At 39.9% G+C, this 15653-nt stretch overlaps 2 protein-coding genes and 1 long non-coding RNA gene across 4 annotated transcripts in view; 2 read left to right on the top strand and 1 right to left on the bottom strand.

Moving 5' to 3' along the window:
• The first annotated feature begins 65 nt into the window (after positions 1-65).
• On the top strand, positions 66-5372 carry polg2 (polymerase (DNA directed), gamma 2, accessory subunit). 2 transcript variants are annotated; one of them, XM_032532928.1, is made up of 8 exons: positions 66-971; positions 1499-1600; positions 2211-2311; positions 2629-2814; positions 3947-4084; positions 4198-4278; positions 4492-4592; positions 4707-4946. In XM_032532928.1, the coding sequence occupies exons 1-8, from the start codon at positions 395-397 to the stop codon at positions 4870-4872; spliced, it is 1452 nt and encodes a 483-aa protein (XP_032388819.1). In that variant the 5' UTR covers positions 66-394; the 3' UTR covers positions 4873-4946. The 2 variants fall into 2 exon arrangements, with proteins under 2 accessions (XP_032388819.1, XP_032388809.1); XM_032532918.1 differs by having other exon boundaries at positions 67-971; positions 1499-1604; positions 2206-2311; positions 4707-5372.
• The window catches only part of LOC116700159 (uncharacterized), a 15816-nt gene continuing 1798 nt past the window's right edge, over positions 1636-15653 (bottom strand). Inside the window, exons 2-3 of the long non-coding RNA XR_004334579.1 lie at positions 2615-2620; positions 1636-1646 (exon numbers count right to left, since the gene is read on the bottom strand). This is a non-coding gene — a long non-coding RNA (uncharacterized LOC116700159). The remainder of the gene's footprint in view (positions 1647-2614; positions 2621-15653) is intronic.
• Positions 5861-15653, top strand: part of srp68 (signal recognition particle 68) — an 11389-nt gene continuing 1596 nt past the window's right edge. The window contains 17 exon segments of the mRNA XM_032533094.1: positions 5861-6048; positions 6570-6636; positions 7196-7309; positions 7664-7859; positions 8715-8797; positions 8916-9025; positions 9261-9275; positions 9278-9308; positions 9310-9349; positions 10674-10814; positions 12765-12863; positions 12994-13058; positions 13567-13720; positions 14130-14224; positions 14401-14530; positions 15280-15355; positions 15487-15539. Of these exon segments, the coding sequence (XP_032388985.1) occupies positions 5961-6048; positions 6570-6636; positions 7196-7309; positions 7664-7859; positions 8715-8797; positions 8916-9025; positions 9261-9275; positions 9278-9308; positions 9310-9349; positions 10674-10814; positions 12765-12863; positions 12994-13058; positions 13567-13720; positions 14130-14224; positions 14401-14530; positions 15280-15355; positions 15487-15539 (1557 nt within the window). The 5' untranslated portion in view covers positions 5861-5960.

Raw genomic sequence — 15653 nt, 5'->3', positions numbered from 1 at the left:
TATAAATGTCTTATTTCAGATTATTTCAGAATCCCACCACATGTCACAATAATTCGTAACCCGGATGTAGCTAAAGACATCAGTTCCGGTTCCGGATCATGTGTCACATGTAACGCCAGTGAATTTCAAACCTTTCAAATTAGTGGTTAATATTGAACATTAACTATGTGACAGTAGTGAGAAGCTGTAAGGCGAGTGCATTTGGTTTTAAATGCACTGACAGTCATTAGCATTTGCGGGATGTAGCATATACCGTTATCTAGCTAAAGTATGCTATCAAAGCTAAACAGACAGGAAAAAGTCACCTCGCTGAGCTTGTATTTTTGTGTTCTACAGAAACACTAAATCTTGCTAAATGAAGCTATAGCTAACATTTTAATGTAAATAGCAGTTGATGTTTATTCATGGAAGTGTCCGATTTTTACTCATAAGGATTCATTACTTCAATAGACAATCTTTGAGTTTGCTTTTCATCATGTTATTTTACCGTGTCAGAAACGTGATAGCAAGGCGCCTTTGCGTATTAAAAACCTCACAGTGCAGAATAATACTCGCTCAGCAACACACCAAGAGACACAGCAGCACATCATCGAGTGAGGATTTGGATAAGGTCAGGACTTTGCTGCAGCTTTGTGTGGACAGATACTTCGTTTTACCTGGCCAGACTAACACAGAGCTGTTTCAGCTTGGTCTCAGCTGTAGTTATGGACCTCTGGGCATGGAGCTGAGGAGAAACCTGCTGGATCAGTGGTGGCACTCTGTGACCAGGTCCACAGCTCAGGTGTTTGGGATAAACACTCTGAGCAGCAGCAAGGACACAGCAACAGGTGGACGGGGGCAACTGAGGATTGTTGAGTCTGAAAATGTAAAACGCCTCCTCGAACAGCAAGACTTGAGCAAGGAGCAGCTTATCCTGAACATACAGTCGCTCATTCAGAAGTCCACATCTCTGAGGACAAACTTTCTACATGGTAACATATTATAACATATTACAGAGAGAAATGGTTGCACTAGTGAGATTATGATGGCATAAAGTTGGGTCTGGATAGCAAGGGGATTGCAAGATAGACCATCTTTGGTTCAGCCAACCACAGTGCTACAGTAAAATGAGAAATAACTGATTTTAAGGGATCCTCCTAGCCTTTGTCGAGTCCATCCCAGTTCAAGCTCCGCCTATTAAATATTATATTAAGATTTAGGATCATGGTAGTAACCATTAGGAGTCTACAAAGGAGCTTTTGTACCTGTTCCATTTAATCTCCACATAAACTTATTTTATCCACTTATTAGAACCAAATATTGCACCTGTCAAATTTTGTAGAGGGACAGAAGGATCGCACATCGCTCTTGGGAACAGCTGATTGCGTCTATCCTCAATTTGGTACCAAACAATTAAATTAAACTGTGTTTTATCCGCTAATAGTCTTCTTTGTTGGAGTACAAAATTAGAATAAATTTAATACAGTAACTACAGCATTTAAGTCTGGTTTGTTCTCAGGGGCCTTGGAGCAGTTTGTCCCCTCGTTGGAGCTTGTGAACAGGAAGCTGCCCTTCGGCCTGGCTGAGACTGGTCTGTGTTTCCAGCCCTCAGATGGCTCTGGTTGGTGAGGCGTCTGTTTGTCGGTCGAGATACTGAATACATTTTGCTCCTGTATACTTTGTATTGCTTGATGACTTTATGTCAATACCACCTGAATGTTACATGAAGACAAGTATGTGGACGTACTGTAGTCAGAGTAAACTATCTTTTAAAAATCATTAAACCTTTATTCCTCCCACTCTTGTGACCATGCGACACTATCAATATGTACAACTCACTGACTGCTAATTCTATGAAAAGATACATCAATATAAACATGTAATATATGTATCAATAGGTTAGACTCTATGTCCTGAAAAAATAATCCAGGTACAGTGCAGGACAGAGTATACAACTTAAACAGTTAGTTTGTTATAGACTGGACTAAAGCAAACAGCCTACTTGTCAAACAAGGAGTCTTGTGATCATATCAGTTTTGACACTGTTCATTTTTTACCAGCTAGAGTGTGAACTGGCCCTGATTTTTCTGAGATAATAGACTATTTGGCTATTAAAAAAAGAGCTTTGCCGTATTGTAACACAATATTATTTAAATACAGTAAACAGCTAAAAATAACCTGTGTAATGATACTGTCATTATAACATAATGGTCATTTTTCTGCCAGCCCAGTTGAGGTGACCCAGACGTCTCTAGTGTGGTTCTGCTCTCCTCGTACCTCTTCCCAGTGGCTGGATCACTGGACGCGACACAGACTGAAGTGGTGGAGGAAAGTGAGTATTGGTAAATATGAGGGAGTATTTCAGAGCACTGCATTTCAGCTGAACAGATCCTTGTCATTACTCAGATACGCACACATTCCCACATAAAACAGAACATGGTAGTTTAACAATATCTTATTGGCCAATATTGTGCAGCGCTAGCTGGAGCACAAAGAGGGTTAGCTTTCATCCCGAAAGGCTGGTGATGTTTTGAAATGCTTCAAAAGAGATATGAGTTTTAGGGAGAAGTTAAGGAGTGTGTTTTTATATTATTACTAGATCAAGATAACTTTAGTTACATGAAATCAGGTCAACTCATGTCTTTCCAGTTTGCCCTGTCTCCATCAGACTTCAGCAGTAGTGAAGTCCCAGAAGAAGAGCGTGAGCAGGAGGCGTCTCGTGGTGTGAGGATCATCTACAGATTCCCATGGGGACAGGAGCCACTGGAGACGCTGTGGAGCCGAGGAAACACAGAGCTGCTGCAGACACACAAAGGAGTCCGTTCCAAACTACAAGTCAGTCTCCTTATTGATTTTTTTTTTCTTCTTTTTTTTTTTAAATATAAATATAAAGTGTCTTCATGTGGACACTGGCTTTTTGTTTTTTTGTTTGTGTTTTTTGTTGTTGTCAGCTTTCAGTTTTTTACCAGTCAAGCTGGTGTTACTGAAAAGTTCCATAGAGGGAATAGACATGTTGCAGTTGCATCGTTAATCTACCAATCACCCTTTGAAGGCATCATAGAGTTACTTCCTGAGATGGCTGTAAATAGTGGTTAAATATCACCTTCCAGAAGATTATGATAAAGTTAAAGTTTATTTATATAGCATTTTTCACAGATAAAAATCACTAAATGCTTTACAATAAATTAGAATATGATAAATAGAAGACATAAGAATACAAGGAAAACATAAGTACATAAAATCAGACAGCCATAAAGGCCCTTGTCTAACTACAAGCCTGTTTGAATAGCCAAGTCTTCAACTGCTTTTTAAAAGAACCAACAGCATTTGAACAACGTAAAGGGAGCAGAAGCGCATTCCACAGCTTGGGTGCCACTGCCTGAAAAGACAGATCTCCTTTTGGTTTTAAAGCCTAAGCCTAAAGCAGCAATATGCTGCTAAACCAGCGGGATGCTACTTTCAGTGAGATACTGTTAGGTGCTGTAGGTTTACTTGATGAAATTTAAACTATATTTACAGTGTATTCAAACAAATGCGTTGTTTAGGCTCCAATTACACTGTGTTTAACTCTATGTACTATTTTGTTTTTACTAAATAGGGAGCATGTCAAAGACAAAATGTTTTATCACCTTGTAGTAAACATTTAATTTTTTCAGATTCTTGTTTTTGGAACCTGTTGGTCTAAGCTATAGGTCAGCAAAACTGTTTTTTTTGGTTCCCTAATTATGTGGCGGCCCTCACAATGAAATCTGTAATTTCGCTTATAGGCCTGAATTCCTGGCTCACCGTCACTCTGTTATGACCTACATGGACACTTCAATTAGATGAATAGTAACACAGCCTACATGTAAACTTTTAGGCATGTTCCAAAAATCCTACACACAGTCAGCTACTGTATTCACTACTATGGTTGCCTTTCTTCATGGTAACCACCAACCGTGTTAATTGTCTTTCTATACCCGATCAGTGTCGAGATAGTCGTAAGTCAGTTCCTCACGTCGTCTCAGTGACCGGAAACATGGACCGCGGTGTGATGGCCTTTCTTTCCAACTCACTCCAGCATCTCAAGAAAGAAGACAGCAAGCAGAAGCTGCTGCAGAGAAAGGTTATAACCCACAGCTGACCCACTTGTAAAAATTATAATATTTTCCACCTTCTTACTTGCGCTCTCTTTTGTGATGTCATTCTCCCTCTCACTGAAATTTGGTTTGATTTCAGGTTCTGAAGTTGCACCCAGTGTTGGCCCCAGTGAAAGTGGCTTTAGACATTGGCAGGGGAGCCACTGTGGAGCTGAGGCAGGTAAGAAAAAGATGTATTAACAGTGGACATCAATGATTGATTGATTTTTTTATCTTGATTAAATCTATGTTGATACACAACTCAACAGTGAGTCAGGTGCTGGGTAAAAATGATCTTTCAAGTGACTGATAGAATCAGCACTTAAGTATGTAATTGAACTTGATCGTGTAGGCATTGGTTAAGTTGATTAATGTGTATTTGATTATTTTGTAGGTTTGTGAAGGGTTGCTGCAGGAGTTTATGGAAGCTAAGATCTCTGCGTGGCCTGGGTATCTTGAAACTATGCCAATGTCAATGGAGCAGCTGAATGCAAAGTTAAGTGCAATTCAGTGTGTTACATAATGGAACCAAACTTGCTCATTTGGAGCAAACTATCAGTGTTTCTCTTGCTATGGACTGATGTGGGTCTCTTTATCACTGCATTTTAGGTACGATGAGATGGGAGTGCTCTTCACTGTGGTGATCAGTGAGAACACGCTGGAGAGTGGCCTCCTTCAAGTCCGCAGCAGAGACACCACCATCAAAGAGACCAAGCACATCTCTGAGATCAAGAGCTTTCTCTCCAGATACATTTCTGCCGCCGACAACATCTGAATGGACATTTTTTGTTTTGCCAACTCAAAGAAAAGTCTGAATATTGTGATGCTTCAGTTTTGCATTGCTCCAGGTACAAAACTATTGCACATCTCCAAGTCCTTCTGGTATATTTGGCTGATGGGTGGCCATTTTGTACCTCATCTTTAATGGCTAAGAAACTATTTTTGTGACTGGTGAAAAGAAGTGTAACATGTTGCTTAAAGTTTATGTGCCCATAGTGCATGTTTCCCCAGAATTTGATTGGGTATGAAGTCTCTCACTCATCCTTCAGCCTCCTCTCAGTACTTCCATCTGTCTTAATTCAATAGGGTGGTATTTACATTGGAGGAGGATTGGGATAAAGGTTTGGTGTGTTTATTTATGTCTCAATTTCTGATCAAATATGTTAAATGGTCATATTAAATGATACTTTAATACTTGACTTTTTTGTTGTTGTGGCACTTATTCTCCCTGTTAATTATTGTAGATTAGTTGATTATTAAAGTGAACCAATATTTTTCTGGAGGTTCAAAGATCATCCTCAACCGTTGAAAGTCTCACCTCAAGGTCTGTTTTAAATCCGTTCATATCGGTTCATAGTGCATGATCTTAATCACAGTTCACATATATCTAAACTGGATGCAACAGGGACTTCGAATTGGAAGGAAATTGGGTAAATATGCATCTATAGGCTCAACAGAACCAGACAGTTCCTCAGTAATATTTGCGAGTTAAGATATTGGGAATATATATGATGCTGCATAGGGACGTGTTATTGCAGTCATGGGCTGCTTTCTCCTTTGATTTGCTGTATGCTTTTCGTGATGTATACATTTTATGTTATAGATGATATTTTGCTTGTGAAGTTTTCTGTAATATAGTGTCTCATTAGGCTTTTGTTCTATTTCAGTTGCAGCTGTTAAAGTGCATGCCTCAATTAATTTAACAGTCAATGGTGTACTAACACTTTACCTGTCAGGAAGACCTACCAGCTACATCTCGCGAGGTGTGGATTTAGCTTCGCCCTTTCCTGTGCCGTCATTGGTCCCTGTTCTACTTCTGAATCTGAGCATGTGTATGTGCCGCTTAGCTGTTAGCATTTAGAGATGGCCGCAGACAAGCAAAACGACGCTAAATTGTCCTCCATGGATGAAAATAAAGAAAATTCACCAGATGGAGGACTTGGACTGGAAAGTATCCTTCACAGCATCAGACGTGTAGCAGTGGTTTTGTCTTTGCTCCAGCGAATCGGTCAGGCGCAGGAGCTAACGACAGCTTGCTCGCTAGCTCGGTTAGACGATAACGTTAGCTAGCTAGCTTCATTAGGCTACGTGTCATACTGAAGTAGGATGTCAGTCCAGAAAAGCAGATTTAATTGGCTTGTCACAAACTCGTTTTTTTCAAGTCTAAGGACGTTATATTAAGTACAAGTGATAATTACCGTGTATAGTAATTACCGTGCTATAGTTTATATTTAGTTGTACGTACCTGTTGTAACCTCTGAGTTTCAGTTGCAACTAACGTAGCGTTACGTTGCTTTTCCTGCAACATATCACAGCACCACAATCTGACTTTCAGGGTCTGTAACGTTTCTTCTAGTGCTAATATCACATTCACACTTGATTGACAAATGAATACGAATGACAAATGTTCCCCTGGAGTAACTTACAGTGTGTGTGATGTAAATAAGGTAGTCCCTTAACATTGATTCGCAGTTTTGCAAATAATCAAGGAGTCCCAGCAGCAACATGGCCTCAGGCACGGAGACTACCAGAGATACAGGTGAGCTGTGCCCACTGCCGAGCCATGTGACATATATAAACCACCCCATTAACTGGACCATAGCGGCAGGAATATCTGTGGTGAACTGTTTGAGATTATGTAGCTGTTCACAAAGAACCACAGTTTTTCCATGATCACAAGTCATTTCTGTAGCATATCTATCTAGTAACTATATGTAAATTTACCTCAACTAATCAGTGACGTTTTTCAAAAGTTTGTATTTTGGAGACAACTCCTTGTTTTATACATTGAGAAGCTGTTTGCATGAAAACCTCTGACATATGGTTCACATAAGACTGCAGGTGTACAATGGCTCCTAAATCTTAATACTTATTTTTACTTGTACAATGTAATGCAATCAAATACAACAAAGTGGCAACGCAGTGAATCTTACACGCATCATTGTCCCTACTTAACCTTAAAGTGGCTCTAATGAATCTAGAATAATAACACATTTAGGTTAATAGTTTTTTTTAAAGAAAACCCTGGTATCTGTATTGGTTCTGTAATGTACATGAGCGCATTATTAATTTAACCATCTTTATGTAACTGTGTGCAGGGGTTACTGCTCCCGCAGACTGCGTCGCCTGCGCAAGACTCTTGGCTTCAGGATGGGCAACCGACATAAATTCATCGGGAAGAAAATAACTGTTGAAATGATTTCTGACAGCAGGTGAGTAATGGAAAGTCTGAGCCGGACATTCAAGTGGAGTTAACTGGCTGATGTTAGGAAGCGCCTCATATAAAGTTAATAACAATTTGACATACAAACCCTGTGTTTGATGCAGGATAATAAGTGCACATCACTGAGGGGTTCGGGCGGTTCCTAGCAAAATGTAGAGTTGTGATGTCATCTAGTTTGGTATACCTTGCTACTAAACCCCTGATTAAACTAGACCTTATCAATCTATTTGCTGGTACACTGCTGACTATGTTGATTTCTGATAGAAATTTAATTGATTGTGTCTACTTTAAATGGTTAGAATATGCTATCAAACAACTGATGAAATTACCTCCCTCTCTTTAGGTATCTGTTGTTGGTTTTGATGGAGGCAGAGCGTGCATGGAGTTATGCCATGCAGCTGAAGCAGGAGGCCAACACAGAGCCACGTAAGCGCTTCCACCTGCTTGCAAGACTACGCAAGGCTGCCAAGCACAGCGAAAAGTTGGAGAAGCTCTGTGAGAGCCCCCGTGTTGACGCCAAGACCAAACTTGAGGCACAGGTACACAAAACAGTCACCTTTAAACCTGCTTCTAAAGTTACAGTAAAGGTGTATACTGTAGAAAAAGGGGTTTATATGTGCTATAAGATTGCGGCTTCATAAGGCTGTCACATCGCCCTTTTGACTGTACAGTAGTCTAAAATTGAGATACCTCTGCATGTCAGATCGGCCCCTAGCCTTCAGATTTTTAAATCACGACTTAAAACTCACTTTTATTCAAGGGCCTTTAAACCTGCTTGAGAGTTGTGTTCTGCATTTTATTTTTATAGTCTGTTATTTGTTTTAAAAGTTTGTTTTGTTACTTGCATATTTATAATCATGTTAAAGTCCAGCACTTTGGTCCACCTGGTTGTTTTAAACGTGCTTTACAAATAAAGTTGGATTGGAAATAAAGTGCATAGTTTACGCCACAGAAATTCTAGAATAGGAGAAGAGAATTGGGTTAATTGCATTTTTTAAAAACCAATCACAATCGTCTTACACTAAGCTCTGAACGCAGCTATGGTAGCTCTGCAAAATAGTCTCGGGAAGGAACTTGTTTTGGTGAAACATGTTTGCAACCTGCCAAATAAAACGCCACGTACAATATTAAATTAGGTTAACCTAGAGAGTAGAGTAACACAAGCTATTTAAATTAGCTGGATACGTTGTTAAACGTAATTGGCTCTTAACGTGTGTATCCTAGCAATCGGTCCCCAAGTCTTTACAATCAGTTCCCAAAAAAAAAAAAAAAAAAAAAATACGCCTGTCTTTTTGCATGGTCTAAATATTCTTTAAAATATGCCGTTTTCAGCATACACTGTGATTCTTCTTATTCTTACAACAGCCACTAATAATGGCTCACATTTATTTTAGGCCTACACTGCATACCTGACTGGTATGGTGGAGTTTGAACTGCAGGAGTGGAAGCTTGCCATGGAGGCCTTCAACAAGTGCAAGTGAGGTTTAACATCGCTACTGTTTCTTAATATATTGGCAGAATAAGTGGTTCTTCATCTAATGTTTGAATTTTAATGACCTTCGGGAGATAAAACAATCTAATTTTTGTCTTTTTAGGACCATCTATGAAAAGCTTGCCAGTGCTTTCACTGAGGAGCTGGCAGTTCTGTACCGCCAGCGTGTGGACGAGATATCACCCAACATCCGCTACTGCGCTTACAACATTGGTGAGTAATGCACACAACACAAGGAAAATTGATTCCCTTTAATATAATTGATGGCTATCTTGCCAGACTCATTTTAGGCATCTTGAGACATTGTTCACAAACTGGATATGTCCCAAAGCTCATCACACACATACACACACACACACACACACACACACACACACACACACACACACACACACACACACACACACTATAACCTGTTTTTTTTTGTTTTTTTTACTGCCGATTGCAGGTGACCAGAACGCCTCAATGACTTGATGCAGATGAGACTGACTGGTGGTGGGGAGCATGATGGCTGAGAAACTAGATTAACGTACAGGAGTTCTACATTAGTTCATATGCTTGCATCGTCAATCATCTTTCACATATTGAGATGCCTAATACCATGTTGGTTGGAACACACACACACACACACACACACACACACACACACACCCCTCAACTTTGGTCTAAATAAAAAATGACCTAAGCAAATTTGTTTGCATATATTACCAGAGGCCTCACGATACGATATCATCACTTTACTTATGTCACAATACGATGTTATTGCGATTTTTAACATATTGCAATATTCTACGTAGGGCTGGAATATTAATCTGAAATGTAACAAAATTGAAATTCTGAATCTGTTATCGACGTATTTTTCCCATGACGATATTTTCAATAATTTATTTCTGTCAATAGGCCTACTTTCTCCTTAAAAACATTCTACTGTGTGTCCAGGGTCCAAAATGTACACTTGCCAGTCGCCAAATGTGGGGGCCGACACACACATACACCAGACACTACCCTCTGTTTACTGATAGCTAGGGGTTAAGTCAGGGTAATTATTTAGCTAGTAAGTGGCGATTTTTTTGTGCATTGTCGGACACATGCAGCCACTTTACTGAAACCGCTTATGGGCCTGACACAAGTTAACATCGGTCCGAAGGCGCGTGTGTCCAAACCTGTCTCCAATGCTTACACCTGCAGGTTGTCACCTGTGTGTCCGCCTGGTGTACTCTCGGACTGCCGATTTAACTCGCCGGTCCTCATCAATGTAGTTTAATGTGTCACGTAGCTCTTCAAAAGCAGAAAAAAGAGGAGCTTAAAACGCAACTTGCTGCTTCAAAGTTTGGACCAACAAGTTAATTAGCAGATAAGAAGTAGATTGTATAGCCTATTTACATTTTTATCATGCAAAAGAGTTTTTTTAAAACTTACTGTTCATTTATCGTTATCGAGATAAAATGTGCAGTCAATCGCGATTTTAATGCATTTTGCAGCCCTAATTCATTTCTAGCAACGTATCACCTTTTTTCCAACTTCACATTTTTCCTAAATGTCCCCAAAAGGAAACTGTCAACATCTGCTTAATCTAAAAAAGTAAATTTCTGTTTGTTCACCTAACTTCAACTTTATTGCTGCAAAATGGGATTTTTAAGCAGACAAACTGACCAACACATCCATAATAATAGATCGATACTTGAGTCTGTGTATCGATACAGTATTGCCACAGAAAATATTGCGATACTATGCTGTATTGATTTTTTTTTTTTTTTTTTTTTTTTCTTTCTCCACCCCTATGTATTACTATATTTTTAAAGATTGACTCTTACCTATGTTTTATACAAAATTGTTTCATATGTTTTTAAATTCTCCTCAGGCTCTGATCACTCAGGCCAGAACCAAGCAGGCAGCCACCATGAGTGAGGTAGAGTGGCGAGGGCGGTCAGTGCCTGTCAAGATCGATAAGGCCCGCATATTCCTGTTGGGTCTGGCAGACAATGAGGCCGCTATCGCTCAGGTCAGTATATTTAGTTCCTGCTGCATGTCAATCCCCCTTGCATTTCCAATCAGCTTATGCTTTCTTCAAAGTCATGGTGATGAAAAGTCTCAAAACGGCCATATGGCGTAAAGTTCAAGCAGAACACCTCTTCCTTACAACAGTCCAGTCAGTTCCTTAAATGTTCAGTGGGTGGCACTCCCCTCTTCAAAGTCTCATGTCCCGTCGCTGCCACCACAGCTCATTCCTCCTGTTTTCTTATGCCAGAAGACTCAGCACACCCTGCAGACACACCTGTCACACCCGCAGCCACTCAGTTCTCTGGCATGCAGCCTCTCTCAATGCACAGCTGCATTTGGTGCATTTTCAGGCCACACATGAAAACAAGGCTGCACCCAGCAGGTCTCTGTAGACCGGTTATTATAATCATCAAACATCTTTTAGTGTCTGAAACTGAATGTGAAATAGCATCCTTATTAACCAATTTTTGTGAGTGATAGAATGAATGTTGTAAAAATAGCAAGCGTCTGTGCCATTTGTCCCAGATTGCACAATAAAAGTATTTGTCTCACACAAGGGCCCCTGGGCACAGGAAACGCCATATTTGGCCATGCATCATTCTTGGTAGGAAAACTCCGTCAACTCCTCCCTCCTCTAATCAGTTTATCAGCCCAGCGAGAGAGAGGGAGAGATGCTCAACAGGTTGAGCCAGTCATGCTAGGCGTTGACAGGGTGTTGGCACGAGTGTGTGGCACTAACATCAGATTTTTGGTTGAATAAGATCAGCTTTATGACCTGTCTATTAGTTATCACTATGAAGAATTTTTCTCGTAACATTCTTACACTGTGTTGTTCCAAAGGTTTTCTTTGTTCCTTTTGAAGTTGTTGTGACAATTTCCTCCATAAAAGTGTTTAACGACTTATACGTGAGTTTTAAGCAAATTAAAAAGTATCAACATTTCTTTTTGTCATTAATCATCAGATTTTCACATTTACAGTTATCTAACATGACTTCGTTCTTTAATTATGAACATGATATGTCATGTAGACATCTGAGACTATTGTAGAGTATGGCAGGCCTATAGTAACAGTGTGATGAAAGAAAGGTGAGGTGAAGACAATCCTGTCATTACCAAAGATTTAAATGTGAAACTCCAGACTTTGATTGCTGAGGAGTTGTGTGCAGGAATGTATCAGCAGCCTGCTGGGCCACATACCTGTTTCTCTCCCCCAGTTACCCACAGTCACATCCGCTTAAACTGTTGCTCTTTTGTGTCAAACCACTACTACTTCTAAATGGATGAAATATTTGTTTGCATGATTGACTTCTATTAATGCAAGTGTAGCTTAAATGGTGAGAACGTGTTTGTGTGTATGTCTGATATTGAGACCTATGTGTCTACATATTTACTTAAGCGTTTTAAATATTTTTGAAGACATTTTTGATTAACATAAAAAAAGAGTACTTTTAAACTCAAGTCTTCATTGCACAAATTCCTCTTGATGTAAAACCTGTTTACATAGTTTTGTGATTTATTGTAAGTCTTTCTACACCTGTTTGTCCTTTCATTGTCTCTGTTTCATAACGTAATTACACCAAGACTACATACTGTTTAAGGCAGTGATTGCGGTATTTTTTTATTTATTTTTATTTTTTAAGACTGTATACTTTTAAGAGATTAACTAATATGATCTGGTGAAGCAGTATAAATACTGATACATACCATATTAAGCAGAGCAGGCATCCGCCAGTTTTCTGGTCTGCTTAGTTTGCTGTAGTGAGCTAATGTTGATGCATGAACCAACTATTACTGCTGATACCATCCTTTCCTGCACGTGCTTCATACCAAATGCTTTTTATTTTGAAGGTAATATTCTTTTACTATGAAACAGGAAGTCAGTGATAAGTAGCCATTACGTTCCACTGTATATGTTATTCTATAGATGTTAATTATTGTTTCTGTCATGCAGACAGCCAACGAGGAGACCAAAGAACATCTCTATGAGACCCTGCTGGCCGAGTGCAGAGACACCATCCAGGCTGTGAGAGAGGACCTCAAGAGTGAGGCGGTAAGATACAACCGGTTCAAAAGTTGACATAATTCGGGATGAAGTAACTAACAGGTCAGATTCATCAATTTGACAGAATACAAGAATGTGACCAGTTTTTTTTTCTTTTAATTATTGCTCATCTTTGTAGAAGCAGCGAGAGAGGGGCTCTGATGCAGACAGCAGCAAGGTGTCCAACCTGCAGTTCCTGCACAGGTATAAGAAACGCGTGTTCTTGAAACTTAGACTAGTTAGCAACAGTCAGTTAGCAACATTTGCTGATTTATAACAAACAAACAGATTGCCTGTAATGTCAACCTTAAACCAAACAACTTTTCTGGGGGTGACAGTAGCTCAGTCCATAGAGAATTGGTTCGGGTCCCCATACTGAGTGGGGACTGGTAGCTGGAGAGGTGCCAGTTCACCTACTGGGTACTGTCAATGTGCCATTGACCAAGGCATCAAGCCCTCAAATGCTCAGGGCGCCTGCAGTACTCCAAAGTACCCCTAAGAGGAACACTTACCCCCATTTGAGAAACACCGTTCTAAGGTGTCCTTTCCAGAGTGCTTGTTTTTTTTTCGACCAACAGCCAAACCCTAAAGATATGTAGTTTACCGTCCTATATAGCAAAGAAAATCACAAGTATCTTCCCACCCTCTAATTCCCCTTTACATTTTCTCATAAAAAGTGAATAATAAATGTGCTGTTGGTCTCCTCTCCCAGTTACCTGACCTACATTAAACTGTGTACGTTGGTGAAGAGGAATGAGAGCATGGCCCATACTCTGCAGGCTAAACTGAAAGAACCTGAAGCCGATGAGAACAAGCGAGGACCCCGTCCACAGGATCTCATACGCCTCTACGACATCATCCTGCAGGTAAATGTCTAGACCATAAATAGCCTATATTGTTATTTTTTTTAATCATAAGGTTTTGCATGTATGGAGAAGTAGTTTAAAACAAATAAACATGGATAGAAATGTGTGTTTCTAAACTTGTAAAATGCCGTATCCACTTCAATTGGCCATAGTAGCAGCATGGATTTCATTTAGAGTTATTGGTTAGAAATTGGTTCCTAGGTGCCAGTTTCTCACCGTAGCTGTGTTAGTGTGATAAATTGTTTGTTCTGTGTTGTCAGCAGTAAAGGGATGAACACTTTACATTGTTTGGCAGTCTCTGTCACTTTCTTCTTAAAGTTTTACTCGCCTTCTTTTTCTCACTGTGTCCACTTTCTGTCTCCCCCTCCTTTCACCTCCCTAACCTTCCACTGTTTGTCTGTCTCTCCAGAGTCTGGCTGAGCTTGCCACCCTGCAAGGCCTGGAGGATGACCACACCTTCCAGAAGGAGGTGTCCCTCAAGACGCTCGTCTACAAGGCCTACAGGTCAGACATTTTTGGGTTAACAGCTCCTAATCAAAAAGACCAAAAGATTCAAATAGTAATTGTTTGTGAGGCAATGCCACCTTACATCTATGAGCTCACAATGTACTCTCACAGTTGCTGTCCTCTTTACAATCACTTGTGTTGTTAATGTGGTCTTCCTTCTGTGCCCTTCACAGGTGTTTCTTCATCGCCCAGTCTTATGTGCTGGTGAAGAAGTGGAGTGAGGCACTTGTGCTGTATGAGAGGGTGCTGAAATACGCCAAGGAAGTCCAGTCTAAGGCCAAGAGCCTCAACAACACCCTGAAGGTTGGTCATGTAAAAACTAAGGCTGTTGATTTGTTAAAAATTAACCGCAATTTAATTGCATTCTTGTCCATGGTTAACCGTAGTTATTTTTATCTGTTCTAAATGTACTTTAAAAGGTATATTTTTCAAATTTAATGCTCGAGTGGTATTTGGAACTCGCCAACTCCAGGGGCAACTTTGTTCACATCAACAATACGTGCAAATAACTTTAGTCTTGTGGAGAGAACCGTCTGTAAGGGCTTTGAAACTGAACATGCCATTCAAAAGACCATTTTCTTTATCCATTTCTACTCAAGGAGATTGGTTTTCTTTTTTGGTGATCCCCTGGATGTTATTACCGAACACTTTACAGTTTCTGCTATCCACAATGTTACTGCTGCATCACTTACTGATTCCCAAACTACAATGCAGCCAGAGACCCAAATCACAAAACGTGCATAGGTTAAACACGTCAAAAAAATAAGTGCCGTTAATAGGAATTTTAGTTAACTCGTTATCGCGTTGAGTTTAACAGCCCTAATAATAAAAATACATTATCTCTCAGTACCACACAATTTAATTTACATCCCATCATGAAAAGATCCCGTTAGATGTGTTGACATAAACAGTGAATTAAAAGGAAACAAACTCGCAGAGGTTGTTTCAGGGTTTGAAACTGATCCTAAAAGATTTTGCGATCAAGTCTGTGACAGTTTACCATCGTCTATACTCTACCAGAAAGGTCACTGTTGTAGCTCTGTTTTCTGCAGGATCTCCCTGATGTCCAGGAGCTCATTGCTGAGGTCAACGCTGAAAAATATTCCCTTCAAGCTGCTGCTATTTTAGGTGAGAGCACCTTTTGAACTGACCGTTTCCCAGCCAACTCATTTATTTTTACCGTATGACAGAACTTATTTGGTCCTATTCTTGTTCTACCTTGTCCTGTGTACTAGCCCCTGTAAATTTTTGTTTTTTAGATACTGATGAGACTGCTGAAGTTCCCTCTCAGCAGCAGGTCAAAGACAACACGGTAAGAGAACAAAATCAAAAATGATTTCTAAATATCAGTGTTTCACTGCATGGCCATGTTATTAGATTAGATTAGATTAGATTAGATGATACTTTATTCATCCCACAACGGGGA

This window comes from Etheostoma spectabile, chromosome 2, assembly GCF_008692095.1.
Source record: "Etheostoma spectabile isolate EspeVRDwgs_2016 chromosome 2, UIUC_Espe_1.0, whole genome shotgun sequence".
Classification (NCBI taxonomy): domain Eukaryota; kingdom Metazoa; phylum Chordata; class Actinopteri; order Perciformes; family Percidae; genus Etheostoma; species Etheostoma spectabile.
This window is presented reverse-complemented; position numbering and strand designations above follow the sequence as displayed.

What these genes read in the sequence shown, in the direction of transcription:
- polg2 (XM_032532918.1), top strand. Translation starts at nt 395, where the DNA reads ATGTTTATTCATGGAAGTGTCCGATTTTTACTCATAAGGATTCATTAC. An exon ending in GACTGAAGTGGTGGAGGAAA is followed by an intron (nt 2,312 to 2,628) that starts GTGAGTATTGGT and finishes ATGTCTTTCCAG; the next exon opens with TTTGCCCTGTCTCCATCAGA. An exon ending in CCACTGTGGAGCTGAGGCAG is followed by an intron (nt 4,279 to 4,491) that starts GTAAGAAAAAGA and finishes ATTATTTTGTAG; the next exon opens with GTTTGTGAAGGGTTGCTGCA.